At 37.8% G+C, this 18,918-nt stretch overlaps 1 protein-coding gene across 4 annotated transcripts in view; it reads left to right on the forward strand.

Annotated features, from left to right (window-relative positions):
* The window catches only part of PREX2 (phosphatidylinositol-3,4,5-trisphosphate dependent Rac exchange factor 2), a 270,321-nt gene that overhangs the window by 165,818 nt on the left and 85,585 nt on the right, over positions 1–18,918 (forward strand). For all 4 annotated transcript variants that reach the window (XR_006409186.3, XM_026495929.4, XM_044382804.3 and 1 more), the window contains 6 exons: positions 2,625–2,804; positions 5,475–5,569; positions 7,154–7,236; positions 7,961–8,051; positions 8,714–8,842; positions 15,929–15,970. Coding sequence is in view for 3 of the 4 variants with exons in the window: in XM_026495929.4 (XP_026351714.1) it covers positions 2,625–2,804; positions 5,475–5,569; positions 7,154–7,236; positions 7,961–8,051; positions 8,714–8,842; positions 15,929–15,970 (620 nt within the window). In the remaining variant the exon portion in view is untranslated. The remainder of the gene's footprint in view (positions 1–2,624; positions 2,805–5,474; positions 5,570–7,153; positions 7,237–7,960; positions 8,052–8,713; positions 8,843–15,928; positions 15,971–18,918) is intronic.

Raw genomic sequence — 18,918 nt, forward strand, 5'->3', positions numbered from 1 at the left:
CTTAAAGGCTTGCACCTAGGAGGGACTCAGGTCACCTCACTTATGTCATACTGTGAAAGCAAGTTACATGGTCATTCCTATCCTCATGGGGCAGGGGAGGCCACCCAGTCATGTGCCCAGGAGAACTGGGATGTGGTACACAGCCCTAATGACTTCCTCCCTCCCTCCCTCCCTCCCTCCCTCCCTCCCTCCCTCCCTCCCAGTGTATAAATGATATGCAGGGAGGGAATGTTCTGCATCATTTGTTAAGTATATGTATATAAGAGTGTGTCTCACTCACCCCGTCTCTAAAATGAGGATCCTCACCACCATAATAGTCATACCTATGTCCTAGGAGGTTTTAGGATTGAATGAATTAAGTACTTAGCATGGTGACTGGCATAAGAGCTCAACAAATGTTAGATCTGATGAAAATGATAAAGATGATGATATTTAAGTCTCAGTTTAATAGAAAAACGCACAAGTGGATGCAGGCTACTATATACAAAAATAAAGATTTTTGTATATAGTATCAAAGGTGTGAGAAGGAGATTGGGCAGCTTAGGATTTTAATTGAAAATTAACGGACCTATAGTAGGTAGCTTAGTATTGTATATGAGCAAAACTGAAGGAAAACTATTTCTGTATGTGCAAATATTATAAAGCTAAACTTACGCATTCTTATTACTTTTAAGAATCTAGAAATTTTAGCAAAAACATGGTGTCAAAACACTGCTTTTCTATCATTTATTTGGAAGCCTAACACTTCTTCCCGCAGGGTCAGTGCGAGCATGATTGCAGCTGTTTAAAATGAAAAGCAAATATGTGAATATAATTCATATGACTTTGAAAAAAATGAGTGTGCTTAGCCCCATGACTTCTAATTTAAAAGATACATAAAGCACAGAGTACTCCTTGCAAAATGAGAACTCCTGCATCTCCTTCCTCTTTGGTATTCAGAGTTCATCCGTCTGTGCAGAATAGAGCTTGGGTAATTGGAGTTAATCTAATGTTTTAAGCTTTTGGGTGGAGGGAGTAAATAAATACACATCTGTCTTCCAAGACATAAAAGTATCTGTGCAAATAAAAAAACTGCTTAAAATAATTTATAGCGTCACAGGGCCTAGAGCACTGTAACACAGCCCCCTGATTTTCACTGGTATCTAAAAGCTATAAAATGCCAAAATATTATTCCAGTGGTATCTCACAGTAAGACCTTCCCCGACTACACCATTTGAAGCCGCAGCTCCATCTCCCTTCCCTTCTTTATTTTCCTTCTTAACATTTGTCGCCATGTAATATACCATATAGTTTACTTGTTTGAGGTTTGTTTCCTCCCAGTAGAACCTAAGCTCCAAGAGGACAGGGGCTTTCATTTGTTTGTAAACTGCTGTATTCACAGCACCAAAACAATGCCTGGTACAATAGATGTGTCTTATGAACTGGTTAGTGAAATCTCTTCACAAATATTTACTCAGTGCACAGCATTAGGTTTGACATGGTGGGTTAGACGTAAGGAGGTATGAGACATTCTCATAGTCTTGAAATAAACGTGACACTGCTGTGGAAAAATGAGCATGGGGATGTGTACGTATGTGCTGTGACTAGACCAGAATGTCGCCAGTACTTGGTAAATGAGAAGGTGATCGTTGGTGGAGAAGCTATTCAAGGGCCCTTTGTTAAGAAATGGTTTAATTCATTTTGCAAGTTTTACAGCATTTTGTTTGATAGCAAAGACTGAGTCCACCTTTGCATGATTTTGAGTTGGTACTAATAAACTTTTTACAGCCAAACATTCAAGGTTGGAGTGATGGAATCCACGCTACTCAAAGTCCACCTCAAATGTGACACCAATTCAGAACTGAAGGCTGTGTTTAAGCCTTGAGCCAAGCGGAAGAGCTTTTCCTGTGGGCAGATTTGCGACATGCCACCGTGACTAGATTGTGGATGATATGGGGGTAGCCCCTGCTGCCTCCTATTCTCACATTGTGTGCGACTCTCTTTAATGTCTTAGGATCGTGCTAGCCAGAACACCTGCCTGCATGAGCAGTGGGAATGGATTGACCACATGATATTCTTCCTGTCAAATAGAGACAGCTTGGGAGAAACCCAAGTCGGGGCTAGATGGGTAGATTTTAATATCTGAGGGTAAGCCAGTGAGGATATTTCAGCACATTTCATGTTTATTTTAATATTTGGGTAGTACTTTAAAGTTTTCCAGTTATTTTTAGATGGTAGTGACAATGGCTAGGGGAGAGAGGTGACACCCATTAATTATGTACTGGAATATATTCTCATGTCATTGTCACAGAATCATATGGGCTAGTTATTCTTTTTATCCCCCTACAATAGATGTCAAAGAGAATTATCATAGTGTTACTGTGATAACAAAACTAATAAGTGGTGGAACTGGGATTTGAACACTGATTTCTAGTCTAAATTGTGTGCTGTTTCTATTACTTATCCTGAGAGCAAAAAGTGAACTTCACGTGACCGTTTTTTAATGCAATCAAAAATTACTTTTATGTGAAACAGAAACACTCTAGAAATATTTCTAAGTCAGTCATAGTCAACAAGTAAGGTAGTTATCTGTGGCAGGCAGTTTGAAAACGTGCACTTATTTTTTTTTTAATATCATATTGCAGCCTTCTGTCTTCCATAACATATTCTCCTAAATTAGAACGTAAGACGTCAGAGTGCATAGTACCACCAGACAGTGACAATGAGAAGGGAGAAAGAAATAGCAAACGAGTCTGTTTTAATATGACGGGAGACGAGCAGGAAGATTCAGGTCATGACACCATCAGCAACAGAGACTCTTACAGGTAATGCATTAATTCCTAAACTCATCTCATCAACACAGTCAAATGTGTTTCCATATTTTCCATAGAGGTCTTGAAAAAAATTTTTTGATTATCATTTTTGTTTATTACCCTTACAACATAACTGCTAGCTATTACCAACCCCAGACAAAGCATAGTGATCCTGCAGAGTCTTTCAAATTATTCTTTTTTCATAATCTGAGTAATTTGGAAAAAGCATTTTTTCCCTCCAGTTCTGTGGACCTAATTTGGGGATTTATTCTGTTACAGATTGTGTAACATGTATAGCAAATAAGCAAATTGAGCCTATATTAACATTTTTTTCAGATATCTGTTTCTGATTATTAGACTGTTGGGTGGTGAATAGGAATTCTTTTTTGTTGTTTCTCTACCTTTTTTTCCTTATATTCTGTGTTCCAAGCAAATTGGACTAATTTTTCCTGCTCATCTCCATGACCAGCTTTGTGTCTTTTTTTTCTTCGTTTGCACACTTTCTAAAGATTTTTTTTTATTATTCATTTGAGGGAGAGTGAGGAGGGGAGGGCCAGAGGAAGAGGGAGAAGCAGACTCCCCACTGAGCAGGGAACCTCACATGGGGCTTGGTCCCAGGACCCTGGGATCATGACCTGAGCTGAAAGCAGACGCTTAACCGACTGAGCCACCCAGGTGCCCCTCTCTTGCACACTTTCTTTACAATCTTGGTAGGACTGCTGTAACAAAGTACTAAGGACTGGGTGGCTTAAACAGCAGACATTTATTTATTTATTATCTGACAGTTCTGGGGCCAGAAGTCCATGATCAAGGTGTCAGCAGGGCTGTTTTTTCCTGAAGTGTGGAGGAAGGATCAGGTCTAGGCCTCTCACCTTGGTTGTGGATGGCCATCTTCTCCCTGTGTCTTCATGCCCTTTTCCTTCCAAGGGTTTCCCTTTGGCCATATTTCCCCTTCTTGGAAGGGCACCAGTCATACTGCATTAGGGCCCACCTTAATGACTTCATTTTTACTTGATTATGTCTGGAAAAACCCTCACTCCAAACAAGATTGTATTCCTGGGTCCTGAGTGTCCGACTTCAACCTGTGGATTTTAGGAGGAGATGCAATCAACCCGTGACACCTTCCCTCCAAAGTCTGTTGCCATCTGGCTGCCATCACCCTTCCAACGATGGCTGCTCCAGTGAGCTTCCTTTGAATCTTTGTATCACCTGACACCTCATTGAGAACTGTCGTCACTGGCTATATGTGCTGCGTGTGTGGCTTCAGCATCTCCTGTCTTGTTTACTTTAAAGATTTATTTATTTATTTGAGAGGGAGGGGTAGAGGGAGAGGGAGAGAGAATCTCAAGCAGACTCTATGCTGAGGGCCGAGGGCTCCATCCCACGACCCTGAGATCATGACCTGAGCTGAACCAAGAGTCAGTGCTCAACCAACTGCACCACCTGGGCACCCTCTGTCTTATTTGCTTTAATTGAAGACAAAATTCTCTTATTCACTGTTATTTATTATACAGTGTTTTACAATGAAAAAAAATTAAGTAATTATTATTAAGGTTATTCTTCTCAGAGTTGTTTAGCACAAACTAATAGTTAACATTAAAAACATTTTTACCACACACAAGGGGAAACAGGATGGTCTCACATAATTCCCCACACAGCCCTATGGGGCACATGCTGATATTAACTCCATTTTACATGTGAAGAAGCTGAGGCCACAGGAGTTAATAATCTACCTGTGAAACCAGGTGGTCCGGCTCACGGTTTCTTCTCTTAACTACTGTACTATCCCAATTTCTACATGAAAAGGATTTTAACAAATATGTAAGAGTTAATTATTCCTAGAGATTTAATAATATATAACACAGATTAACCACTTTTACCATTTCATTTACTTTTAGCTTCAAAGGATACCAGCAGACTGTTTAATAGGAACCTGTGGTTTTTCTCCAATGGGAAATTACAGATCTAAAAATAATTTCTTACCTCAATTTCTAGTTATCAGATAATTAAAATTACCCTCTGAGTCTCCCTCTAGGCTAAACTAGAAATTTTAAATGTAAATTCAAAGTTAAATAAGTCCTTTTTACTGATTCTGAGAGGAAAAAAATATTTTGTCTCTTATAGTCTGGCTGAAATCTGTCATGTGTCCATATTCACACACAAACCTTTCACACCTTCTTTCCTTCGACATTGACCGTTGTCGAGCACGTGCCAGCTGTGGCCGCCTGTGCTGAGCTCTGAGGGGGAGACAGGATGCTGGTCCTCTCCGGGGAAGCTCGGCGTGCAGTTGATGAGTTATAATTTAAAGCTACCAGAAAGACTTGAAAGGCAGAGATCATGAGACAGGACCTTGTCTCTATTAGCACATTAACTACAGACATACCGCCTCAAATAGATAATGATGAATTTTAAGTGCGGTTTGACTGCTGGTTTTCTCACTTCAGGTTTAAAAAATTTCATTCAGAATCAGCCTACTCGGCTTAAGAGATTTTGAAATGTGATTGAACTTAAATTTTGTTAAACCCTAAGATAAAATGTGAGTCACACAAAATTTATCTTTCTCGTAATGTTCTCCAAGACCTATCCGTAAGTCTAACTGTGGCATGACACGCTTGTCTAATAAGAGCTGGCAGGGCGACGGCAAATGCGCTCCGAAAGTGACGTGTGCCTCTTTCCTCCCAGCGACTGCAACAGCAACAGGAATTCCATCGCCTCCTTCACCAGCATCTGCAGCAGCCAGTGCAGCTCGTACTTTCACAGCGATGAGATGGACTCAGGTGCGTGGGGCGGACGCGTGTGTCCTTTCTGCGGATCGTCCTCTGCGGGACGCCTTTAAGGGGCTACATTGTGTGATTGACATGTGTTTTCACCTTGTATCAGTCATCCTTGGCAGCCACACGTGCCGCCCGTCAGTCGCACGTGCTGGATGAAGCCAACGTCCCGATCCCGTTGTGAACGGAGTGAATTGAAAAGAGAAGAAAGAAACAAATGAAATCTGATCTTAATATGTATTTTAGGATTTTTCATGGTACTATGAAGGAGGCTAGGTACACAGGAAACAGGCTATACTAAAGTATGAAGCGTTTTTTACTGTGTGAGGAGGTGGGACGGGCTTTGAACCTGAGGACTTCGGAGACAGTAGATGACCTGAAGCGGCCCTGTGTGTGGGTGGTGGGTGACGGGGAGAAGAATGACGAGGCAAACACTGACTGATCGAAATATCTTACAAACATCTTACCGGGGGTGTGTTAAGAACAAAGGCTTTGCCTCCAATTAGGACACATCTTCATTTTGAAATATGCAGTTTATTTCAACTATTTAACCGTTAGAAAACTGCACTGGGTATTTACCGTGAAGATACAAATGTAATAATCCAAAGGGGCACCTGAACCCCAGTGTTTAAAGTGGCAATGTCCACAATAGCCAAACTGTGGAAAGAGCCCAGAGGTCCACTGACAGATGAATGGATAAAGAAGATGTGGTGTATATATACAGTGGAATATTATGCAGCCATCAAAAATGAAATAGTGCCATTTACAACAACATGGATGGAACTAGAGGGTATTATGCTAAGTGAAATAAGTCAGAGAAAGACAATTAGCATATGATCTCACTGATATGCGGAATTTGAGAAACAAGGGGAAGAGAGGGAAAAAAGGAAACAAGACGAAACCGGAGAGGGAGACAAACCATAAGAGACTCTTAATCTCAGGAAACAAACTGAAGGTTGCTAGCATGGGGGAGGGGTGGGGGAGGGGAACTGGGTGGTGGACATTGGGGAAGGTATGTGTTGTAGTGAGCTCTGTGTATTGTATAAGACTGATGAATAACAGACCTGTACGCCTGAAACAAATAATACACTATATGTTAATTTAAAAAAAAGAAAGAAAACTGCATTATTTGAAAAAAATCATTGACATAGGGTATATAGTGTTTTTTCCTGTGAGGCACTCTGTTTCCACCTCTATTTCAAACAGCAATCATCTGATATCCTAAATGCTATTAAGTCTTTTGGAATTCTTTTTTTTTTTTTTTTTAAGATTTTATTTATTTATTTGACAAGAGAGAGATGGCCAGCGAGAGAGGGAACACAAGCAGGGGGAGTGGGAGAGGAAGAAGCAGGCTCCTAGCAGAGGAGCCTGATGTGGGGCTCGATCCCAGAACGCCAGGATCATGCCCTGAGCCGAAGGCAGATGCTTAAGGACTGCGCCACCCAGGCGCCCCTCTTTTGGAATTCTTTATCTGTTCATAAGAACATGATGGAATAAGAGTGCATGTTTAATTATTATTTTTAAATTTTATTTATATTAAAATATTTCATCATGTGAAACAAAGACAGATGATTTATTTTTTCTCTCTAGGTGATGAGCTTCCTCTCAGTGTTCGCATTTCTCATGATAAACAGGACAAGATACACAGCTGCCTTGAGCATCTTTTCAGTCAGGTATGATTGGGACAGTTATGGGTCTTTCCTCCACACATCCAACTGTCAGGATCCCTTTTTCAGACATAGTAAAAAGAGCTTAGAGTGAGAATGGAAAGGCCTCAATCAGTCCCTCCATCCCCTTCACCTCAATTTCCACAATTTAAAAAGTGAATAAAGATTCTTTAGCCAACGAACCCAAAGGATTGCTGTGACTATCAAGTATTTTATGGTTCTTGGAAAAAGTAGTTATAAATATAGGAGTTATTCTTTTTATTATTTGTTTCTTTTTAGGTTTTCAGGATTCTTTATGACATTTCTTCCTTAACTCTATTCTTAATTTCAAGAAACACAAGATTCTCTTGGTGTTTGTGTTGGTGGTTTGCGTTTTTAAAAAAACTTTATATCCATAACCAAAATTCATAGTGTAGAGGCTTTTACTGCTTTGAAAAAGATTATGATGACTTTTAGGGTTTTTAAAAACAATTCTAGAAATCTGCTTTTGTAAAATGAATATATTAAGTATAGTTATATTAATATATGGTAGGATAGTAAGAAATATTGCAAGTGTTATCAGTGAATTTATTCCAATATTTTATTTAAAGATGGATTTTGCAAGCATGATGAGATTGCAAAAATAATTGTGGCTTTAAGATGAAAATATTTTACAAGATTTACTCTTAGAAATGTATATTATGTATTATGAGAAGTATGTAACTTTCAGAAATCTCTGCTGTTATGGTAGGTGGATTCGATTACCAATCTCCTCAAAGGGCAAGCTGTTGTAAGGGCCTTTGAGCAAACCAAGTACCTCACACCAGGTCAAGGATTACAAGGTAAGGTTTAAAAAATCACAATTAGAAGCAGTCGGGAAACAGGTGGGAAATAATACAGTCATGAAGTAAAAGCATAGTGTAAGAAGAAAATGGCTGCTCATGTTTCATAATCCCTTTCATATTAATTCCATTTTGATAATTTTTGGATATATATATATAAAAAGTCAGTATAGCATCTTTTAAGTGTCTTTGCAAGTTTAAAATGTGCAATGCCTATAGGGGCTAGAATACATAGGAATAAGTTAATTGAAGAGATGTTAAGTGTTGCATATGTGTAGAGTGTTTCAGCTTTTGCTGAAACCAGCACAATGCCTACTTGGTTGTAGCCCGTTGGTGGGGGAATGGGTTTCGAGAATGTGCTTTGGCAAACAGAGCAGCCAAACAGAACAAGATCTAGGGCCGCCACTTTCTGACATCTAGTTTCGGATGTTGAAAACAGAGTGTTTATCTAAATTTGCTCCTTTGCTTAAATGTTTGTAAGAAAATAATGTTAGCCTTTCTTTTTTAGATTTAACCAATTTTCTCCTGTAATATAATTAGAGAAAGTACCACCATGCTAATAACCCAGGACAACAGGAATGAAAGAGGATCCTGGAGCTCACAGTTTGTTAACTGTTAGGTAAATGGTTGAAACTTACCAGTGATTTTCTGTATTTATTTAGAATTTCAGCAGGAAATGGAACCAAAGCTGAGTTGTCCAAAAAGGTTGAGGCTTCACATCAAGCAAGACCCTTGGAATCTTCCCAGCAGCGTCCGGAATCTTGCTCAGAACATCAGAAAATTTGTTGAAGGTCAGGACGAAAAGCAAAGAACCTTACATAGCATTAGCAATAATCATTTAAAACCAAAGTTCAGTAATGCCCTGATTACTTTTTGCAGTGTTTCAGGTTATGAGGAAAATCAAAGAACTGGAAAGGGTGAGGGAGGAAGGAAGCAAAAGGAAGAATAAGATTATAGAGCCTTGTGTTCCGAGGGTCTAAATGATGTACACTGTATCATGGAGAATATTCTCAATGAATAAAATAAGGGCTCACACTTGGGAGGACACGGAATGTGGAAAGTTTCATATTTTGTACTATGAAACAATATCAGCAAAATTTCTAAAGGATTCGCGAAAGTCATGAAGCTAAGTTTTATGGGAAGTCTAAAAAATTAATTGTGAATCTGCAAGAATCGAAATAATAGGATAGGTTACATCATTGGTTTATAAGTTTCTTTTTCATATTTGTCTAAGTTTATTGTTATTAACTATCATGACATCGTTTACTCAACATCCTATGATTGATATAATCTGCAGTTGGAGACACAACATTTCAGGACAACTCTAGTGCATCTGATTATATATTGTTTAGGGTCATGGTATTAAGTAGAAAATTCTAAGAGTTTCTAAAACAATTATGGTGGAAAAGATGAAATGAGAAATTTGTTTAATTTTTAAAAATGCCTAATTCAGTGATTTTCTTCCCAACATTAGACTGGTGGTTGGCGATGTCTGGAGTTGTTTTTTGGTTGTCACAGTTGTGGGGGTGCTACTGGCATCGAGTGTGTAGAGGCCAGGGATGTGAAACATTCTGCAATGTACAGGACAGTCCCTTACAGCAAAGAATTATTTGGCCCAAAATGTCAGTAGTGCTGTAGAGGTTGAAAAACCTCTACAATAAATGAGTATATGCCTGAGTTTAAATTTTTATTCCTGGGGTGCTGGGTGGCCCAGTCATTAAGCATCTGCCTTCGGCTCAGGTCATGACCAAGTCCCACATCGGGCTCCCTGCTCCGCTGGGAGCCTGCTTCTCCCTCTCCCACTCCCCCTGCCTGTGTTCCCTCTCTATCTCTCTCTCTGTCAAATAAATAAAATCTAAAAAAAAAAAAATTTTTTTTTTAATTCCTCAGTCATCTCTATGTCAATTGGATGCGGTAAATAGTACTCAGCAGAATTACAGTGACCCCCGGTCACTGCCATCTTTTTTAGGGTAAATTAGAGAGAGTTGTATAGTTTGCTGATGAAAGACAGCTCTTAAATTGCATAGAGTCTGAGCCTGTGACATAACTCCTTTGGGCCTCAGTTTCTTCATTTACTAAATGACAGAAATGTGTATATGTTCTGTGATTACTAAGTCTTCTGCCTCAAATTATACTCAAATATAACAGCTTAGATACTCTTTAGGCATCAGTAGTGGAAACGTTTGTACAGATATGGAAAACTCCACCTAAATCACAGCAATACTATTGTGTGATGAAATCTTTCATTTTTGACAGCTGTATTTCTTGGCTACATTTTTATTTTATAGCTAAATATAATGGTTATTTGTGACAGATTATAACATCATATTTAATGAAAAGTCTGAATTTAAAACCTCCCAAAATAATGAATAGCAAAAATGATACATACATTTTTTTAAAGATTGCTTGGTTTAAGTAATTTAAACATATATTTTACTGAGTAGAAGGTTTCTGTTTTTTTCTTTTTGCAGAATAAGTGCCAGTATCATAACACTCCTAGAAATTATAATTCATGAATCTAAATGCACTTGTTCTCTCTACCCCTGAAACTAATAATACACTATGTGTTAACTAACTTCAATTTAAATAAAATCTTTAAAAATATATAAATGCATTTGTTCTCATCTTCTTCGAGGTTCTTTTTTACATTATAATTGTTTTCAGAATAAATGCAATATCAGTTAAGAACAGAGAAATCTTTAAACCTTTCTTGTTTTGTTTTCTGAGGAGATTTATCTTTAAGATATAAACTTTTTCTAATGCAGGATAAAAAGCTTAATTTTTAATAGTATTCATTTTAAAAATCTTACATTTTCATCTTAAGTCCTGCTTTTATGCCCTCAATGCCTCACTCATATCACAATAAGCAGGTGTAGGAATGATAACTCTTTACATATATTGATTGATATATGTCGTGAATATGGATGCCAGTCTGGGTCAGGGGAGCCCAATAGCTTGAGTGTGGTTGGGTGTGCTGTGTCTTCCAGTGAATGGTGTGCGGAGGGCTCTTTGCAGAATTTAAGTTACATCCCTGGTTGCAAGTTTTAGTGAGATGCAGTTATTCTTTGGATAAGTGCTGTGATTGTCACTATGTTAAGTGAGTCTTAATGATTAATCACTGGTTCACACCAATGGACTGTCAAGGAAGAGGTCAAGCTGTCATTTCCTGGTCCTCTGTGTTGTCTGATCCTATTATACAGGATGGAGTCAGCAGCACTGAGATCCTTATAATCAACTGCTTGTTGTTTGGAGGTTCTCTGAAGTAACCTCACCAATTCATTACGAATTTATTCTATTCAACTTAAAGTAGTTTTCATTCTACTTCCCAATTGTCTTTATATAGGGTATTATTTAATGAAGGGTTAGGTCTTGGCTAGAAATTCAACATAATGTCACCTCGCCAGAATTTCATGGTTTATATATGTAGCTGGGATAACCCCATTCTCATATTTCTGTAGGGGAGGACAAAAGTAATTTTTTTTCTTCTACCCTTCTAGGTTCTTTGTCTGGGCCCTATAAAAATCAATCAGACAAAAGACAAATTAACAAGGGAAAAGCATATAAACTTATTGAATATGTTTTACGTGATATAGGAGACTTTGTAAGGCAATGAAGACCAGAAGAAATGGTTAAACCTGAGTGCTTTTATACTGAGTTTGATAAAGAGTAGAAAGCTTTGGGAAAATGTGATAGGGCAAAATGGTATGCATTAAGGGTAGTAAACTGGGGAAACTTAGCAAGGCCTGTTCCTCTCACTATCCCTCTATCTTTGGGAATAAGGATGCTCCTTTCCTCTGGGATTGGGAGGGCACTTCTCACAAAAGAGTTTTATGACCAGCTTCAGGAGAGTAGGGGGAGATCAGCGAGTCCTCCATACACCTGCTGTTTGTCAAATTCCTTCAGCTTATTCCTTTCAGTATACCAAATTGCCATATTTTGGGGTAGCATGTTCTTTTTTTTTTTTTTTAAGATTTTATTTATTTGACAGAGAGAGAGAGGCAGCGAGAGAGGGAACACAAGCAAGGGGAGTGGGAGAGGGAGAAGCAGGCTTCCTGTTGAGCAGGGAGCCTGATGCGGGGCTCGATCCCAGAACGCTGGGATCATGACCTGAGCCGACGGCAGACCCTTAACGACTGAGCCACCCAGGCGCCCCAGGGGTAGCATGTTCTGAACTTCATCATTCATTCATCTCTAATATTCAAAATATCTTATCAAGTATATACCAAATGGTATCAAAAAATAATAATTCTATTGTCTTTATGTAGGAAGCACTGTTACAGTGCCATTCCTAAGCTACATCACACTGTGCCATTCATGTGTTCATATCATAGCTTGCCAAACTGAGGGTAGAAGAGAGCAGAAAACACAGTGGGCTAAATGAGGGATAGATTCATTTTGTTGTGTCACTAAGCACTAAGATGATGCCTGCCTCCTGCTTCATCTCTACACTCAATTATGGTCTTAGATTATCAGTCAACTGAAGAAGTTTTTACTAGATTAGCACACTGTGATACTGTGATTTATATAAGAAATATATATTTGGTCTTTGTCCCCTTTCCTGGCACAGAATTCCTAAAACTCTTGGAATTTCCTATGATGAGAACTACAAAGGTATCCTTTGTTATGCCAGTGAGGTGACTTCTGGAAAACTTCTAAGGATGGGAACTGGTTGCCAGGGAAGCCAACCATGTAATTAGAGAGTTGGAACTTTCAGTCCCACCCCCAGCTTCTGGAAGCAGAGAGGGGCTGGAGGTTGAGTTCAGAAACCAATGACCAATGATTTAATCAATCCTGCCTATGTAATGAAGCCTCCTTAAGATCCCAAAACGATGGGGTTCAGAGAGCTTCTGGGTTAGTTCTAGAAGAGTGGTGCATTCAGAGAGCATGGAAGTGCTGCACCATATCCCCATGCCTTACTCAGCACATCTCTTCCATCTGGCTCCTGAGCTATATACTTTTACAATAAATGGGTGATTTAGTAGGTAAAATGTTTCTTGGAGTTCTGTGAACCACTCTAGCAAATTAATCAAACCCAAGAGAGAATCACTGAAACCTCCAATCTGTAGCCAGTTAGAAGCATAGGTGACAACCTGGACTTGCAGTTGGCATCTGAAGTGTGTGGGGGGGGTGTGGGAAGGCAGTCTTGTGGGACCGAGCCCTCACACCTGTGAGATCCTCCAGGTAGAAAATGACAGAATTGAGTTGAATTGTAGGATACCCAGATGGTGTTAAATGATTGCTTGGTGGTGTGGGGAAAAAAACACACATTGGAATTGGTGACAGACTTGGACCCACCATCACCTTAAATTCAAATGTTTATTAGTAAACACATTTTCAATTCTTGATCCCTACAAAAATTGTACTCTTTTCAAAATCTCCCATTGTTTCAGCAACTTAAATTTTTTTCATTTTTTTTCTCTGCCTTTGTCCCAAATATCCTAAAGAGCTTCTTCCTTTTTTTTTTTTAATCAAAAGTCTCTACTTTCCCCCCTTTTTCTTCTTACCTCAGTAATTGGAACAGTTTCCTGGCTAATCCCCTCATCTCTATCTTTTCTGATTTATATATTATTATATATTATATTCAGCTTCCTAAAATATTATGTTCATAATTTTAGTACCCTGCCCCAGAACCTTACAGTGATTTTTCTTATATAAGTCTAAACGCATCAATCTGGTGTTGGATGCCATTTTTCAATGAGGCTTTCTAATTGTATCCCAATCTCAGTCTCTAAATCACATAATAAAATCTTTTCTGTGCTAGATTGTCGGATATTTGGTATTCATTCTTTACTATATTGTCTTGCTAACACTCATTCCCACTCTCAGGATATGTACCTACTCCGTACATTGTAACTTTAAAAAATGTTTAAAAACATTTTCAAGACTCAGAATTCTATACCAACTTTTTAGCTGGATTCAGATTATAATAATAACAGTGTGTTACAGATACACAGCATGTTAAATAATTTTCCAAGACTTTTAATATATATCCCCATTTATTTTTCCTATACAGGCCTATAAAATAGATAACATAGGTGTTATCATCACTTATGAATGAGCACCTTGAAACTCAAATTACGATTGACCATTGAACAGCATGAAGGTTAGGGGCACGGACTCCCTGGACAGTCAAAAATCTGCATATACTTTTTGACTCCCCCAAAACCTCACTACTAAAGCTTACTGCTGACCAGAGCCTTACTGATAACATAAACAATCAGTTAATACATATTTTGTATGTTATATGTATCATATACTATATTCTTAAAGGAATCTAGAGAAAAGAAAATGTTAAGAAAATCATGAAGAAAAGAAAAATACACTTACAGTACTATACTGCATTTATTGAAAAAATTGCACGTAAGAGTGGACCCATGCAGTTCAAACCTGTGTCGTTCAAAGGTCAGCTATGGTTTAGCCATTTTCTGAAGACCACAAAGCTAGTACAGGGGTACCCCATTATCCACTGTTTTGCTTTCCTTGGTTTCGGTTACTCTTAGTCAACCACAGCCCAGAAGCAGATGATCCTCTTTTATGACTTATCGCCTGTAGTGGTCAGTAGTGGTCTAACGCTATGTCGTGATGCCTACATCAGTCACCTTACTTCATCTCATCACACAGGCATTTTATCATCTCACACCATCTTAAGAAGGATGAGTACAGTACAATAAGATATTTTGAGAGAGAGAGACCACATTCACATAACTTTTATTACAGCATATTATTAGAATTATCCTATTAGTACTTACTGTTAATCTCTTACTGTGCCTAATTTGCAAATTAAACTTTGGCATATATATGTACAGGAAAAACCATAGAATATATGGGGCTTGGTACTCTCTGTGGTTTCAGGCAACCAATGCGGGTCTTGGAATGTCCCACGTGGATAAAGGGGGATGTCTATAGCAGATGGGTCTTGTGACTATTCATCCAGGGTACTTTCCTGCCTCTGAAATTCTCTTGTTCTTGTGTTTGCACTTGTAAAATGTCATGTCTTCTTGAGTATCTCCTATATTTCTTATCAGGTACTTTTGTGAACCTGTTTAGAATAGGATGCAACCTAAACTTTTTATTTCCCATAATCCTGGGCACAAAAGAAGCTCTATATGTTTTTATATTAAGTTACTGCTAGTAAACTATTTACCAATTAGAAGTAAAGCAATGAGTATGAAGTTAATACACATCATTTATCAAACATTTGTGATTGCCCTTGTTTGGAGATGGGTTGGGAAGAAGAGTATTTGGAAATATTTAGTATTGTTCTGCCCCTTAGGGCAGTTCTTGACATATAGATGGGAAAGGAAGTCTAGAGAGAGAGATTATACAGTGTGTATATTACATATATATTTATACAGTGTGTATAACATATACACTGTGTGTATATATACACACATATACACACTATATAATCTATAAATATAATCTGTATAATTACAATCTATAATTCTAATATACAATGCATAATGCGATATGTATAATTATATATAAAGATTATAAAATACATATATAATCTTTAAAAGTTTAGGTAACCAAGAAAAAATATGCTGTTTAAGAGCTTATTGATCAAGACCATGAAAGCTACAGGAATTTAGAGAACACCATGCAAACTACAGCAGTTAAGGATTACTTAACAAAGGCAGCAGGATTTGAATGGTGTTTCACAGGCTAATTTAATTCAAAACTGTAAGAAATTTTAGCATCTTGAGCAATGGATAGAATTTATATAGGCAGATAGGACGAATAGCATGTCAAGTAAATGGGATTTTTATTTTCTAGTATAGTAAGATTGTGCTAATTTTTACTTATACAATTAAAATGTGGCGCTAGTGGCAGAAAAAGGCTGAACAACTAACTGTTAATGTTTTCTTTTTCTGCAGAGGTAAAGTGTAGGATACTCCTGGCTCTTCTTGAATATTCAGGTAATATTTTTCATTATTTTTACTATTTGAAATTATTGTGGTCCATGACCTTGGAAGTCTTATGATACCAAGGAAATGCCTTCAACAAATTAGATGGAAATACAATCCCTACTTTCTCTAAAGCCTTGCAAAGATTTAAAAAAAATACTGAGTTTTAATAAAAACACAAAAACATGCTCATCTTTAATTATTGGTACAAACATGGAAACGTATATATTTATACAGAATATAATTAAAAAGGAGAAAGGGAGCAGGTTTTGGTAAAGTAAATTGTGCAAATGGAATTGATTGTGAAACTATGTCTAACTTTTGTTTATGAACAAGGACATAGGTGGGCTCAGATTCAAGGGGTGGAAAAGCAGACCCGTACTTTGGAAGAAGGAGTCTTTTACAATCTACCACACCTGGAAAATTTAAATTATAAGTGAATGAATGAGTCAAGTTAACCAGAGGGCTTTTTTTGTTTGTCATCTGGTTTTTGCTTTAGTTAAACAAGTAGTTGTCTTGCTTTTTGACTGAGTAATAATAATAACAAAAATATCTTACTTTTTTTTTAGTTTTACTAATAACCGCGCAGTTGATAGACCTCATATTTATGGATTTCCTTGGGTCCTCACAATCACTCTATGAGAATATTTTTATCTTTCCACAGGTTTAAAAGTGAAGAAATTAACATGCAAGCCGATTAATAATAATAACTAGAAATGGTACTCATTCAACATGTATTTTTGAGCATCTGGAAGATTAGATGCTTGATTGAGTAAATGCATAAGTAGTAGGTGGCAGATGAAATTCAAACTTAGTTATGCTGATTCCAGAAGTGGTCTTGGAATGCATTGCTTTAGTCATTAATATTCAAATGGCTATTCTTATAGATCCTTATTCTGATTTCAATTTTATTTTTCTATTCCTGTCATAAGTCTCCTTTTTCCTACTTCATTTACTCAGTCTTTTTTTCCCTCTTATATATAGGATGGCAGCAGAATGTAGCCAAATTACTCCATATTGTTGGCTGCAGAATTATGCTCTCCACTTGAAAAGGCTGGATTGTGTCTGCCAAATAATATTTTTAACTCACCTTTATTCCTAGCCTTCTCTCTCTCTAATCTCTCTTTTATTTCTTTATTGTTATTTTATTATTATTATTATTATTTTCTTTTCCCTACAGTCTCAGAATAATGACTGGGTTTACTTGTGGGTCTAGAAACCATTTCATTCTTTTTAGACCAGCTCTGAAATTTGAGCTTTTTAAACTGTGGAGAGTAAATGAAGTGTTACTATTTTAAAACATGTTTGTAGAAGGTGAGTTTAAGTAGGTGCTTAAATACTGGAATGAAATGCAAGCCTTTGATAAGTAAAACATCCATTTCTTTTGAGCGTATTCCTACTACAAGAGAATTCTTACTCTGCAAAAACAATAAACAGTAAACAAACCGTCACCAAAAAACAGCTTTCCCTGCCTTTCTTCTTTTGCTAGGAGCTGGAAGCAGCTGTTGTTGATCCTGCCGTAGTTCTTATTGATAAAAATGAGAAATGAGAATAGTTTGGGGGAAGGATGGACACTCATGAATTTCGAACAGCTGCACAATTAAAAGGAAAGACTTGTCCGTTTTTCTTGGGAGTTCGCTTAGTTTGGTGTCTTTATTCATCATATAGTTCCTTCCCCTTTCAACAATAGAACTGAGCCCCACTCAGTGCCAGACACCCTGCTAGATGCTGGAGAAAAGAAGAATCACAATGACAATACTGTGCAATTTCACTAAGTGCTTAGTCTTTATCTCATTTATCTTTATTGCAGGTCTAGGTAGAAATACCCCATAATGGATATAGGAATCTGATACCTGGGATTATATGGTTTAAAATGAGTAGAATAGGTAGGTGAAAGCAGATTATATGTCTCTAGGTCCATGAGCACCATTCACGTTATATGCCACTTCCTCTGTCCTTGATGTGCTGATGGTCTCTTGGGGAACTGAACTTGCAAACAAACTCTCACAATGCTGAGTAATCAGCCTTCTAGAAGAGGGGTGCCCTAAGGCCTGTGGTGGCAGATCAGAGAAGCGCATTAGGGAACCTACTGAAGGGAAGAGGAGATTTCACAAGGGGAAATAATATTTCAGTAGTTCAGTGGGTTCCAGTAGTTTAAGGAATTGACTCTTACGGATGATTTAAAGTTTGCTGGTGGAGAGGGCGGGAAAGTGCCCACAGCCAGAAGGCCCATGGACAAAGGTGTGAGCTGTAAGAGGATTTGTAAGGGCATTTGGCATTTGAGGAACCTGAGCAGCGGTGTGTGGCTCAAAGAGGAGAGGTCTGTACAGCCAGAGTTCTGGCTACTTTCAGATACATTGTTTTATTATTTCTCATAACGACCCTGAAAAGATTGTTGCTGGTATAGGGGATGAATGAAGGGAAGTAATGCACTTATAAACCGTCAGCATAAGTTGAGGATAGATTGTAAAGACCCTTTTCTGCCACTCTGAGTTTTTTACCTTTATTACTCACTGGGAGGTGATCATGTGTACAAAGTTACTTGAAAATCTCATATGATGGGCATATTGAAGTCTATGCAAGCAAGTCATTTACTCTGTGGGAGATAGGAAACTGCAACTGAGAATCCCCTCATAAAGTAATAAGGAGTTCTAAAGTGTTTTTCATTTGAAAATATGTTGGTTTGAAATTTAAATGGAAGTGTGGTCCAGGGCATCTTGCATATCAAATTCTGTTACTCTACCGTGAGTGTAGACATGACTGAGGCCTCGGCTTGGATGCCTTCAGACTCCCCGTAATTAGTGCCATGTTTAATTCCTGTGGTGTATTCAGTGTGAAATTTTGAAGTAATGTAGAAATACAACTTTGTGTGATCAGTTCTAATTTGATAATGTGGTTGAATGAAAATTTTATTTGGCTCAAAATGCGTATAGAATATAGTAATGGAATGTAGAATAAAC

Source organism: Ursus arctos, unplaced genomic scaffold (genome assembly GCF_023065955.2).
Source record: "Ursus arctos isolate Adak ecotype North America unplaced genomic scaffold, UrsArc2.0 scaffold_6, whole genome shotgun sequence".
Lineage (NCBI taxonomy): Eukaryota > Metazoa > Chordata > Mammalia > Carnivora > Ursidae > Ursus > Ursus arctos.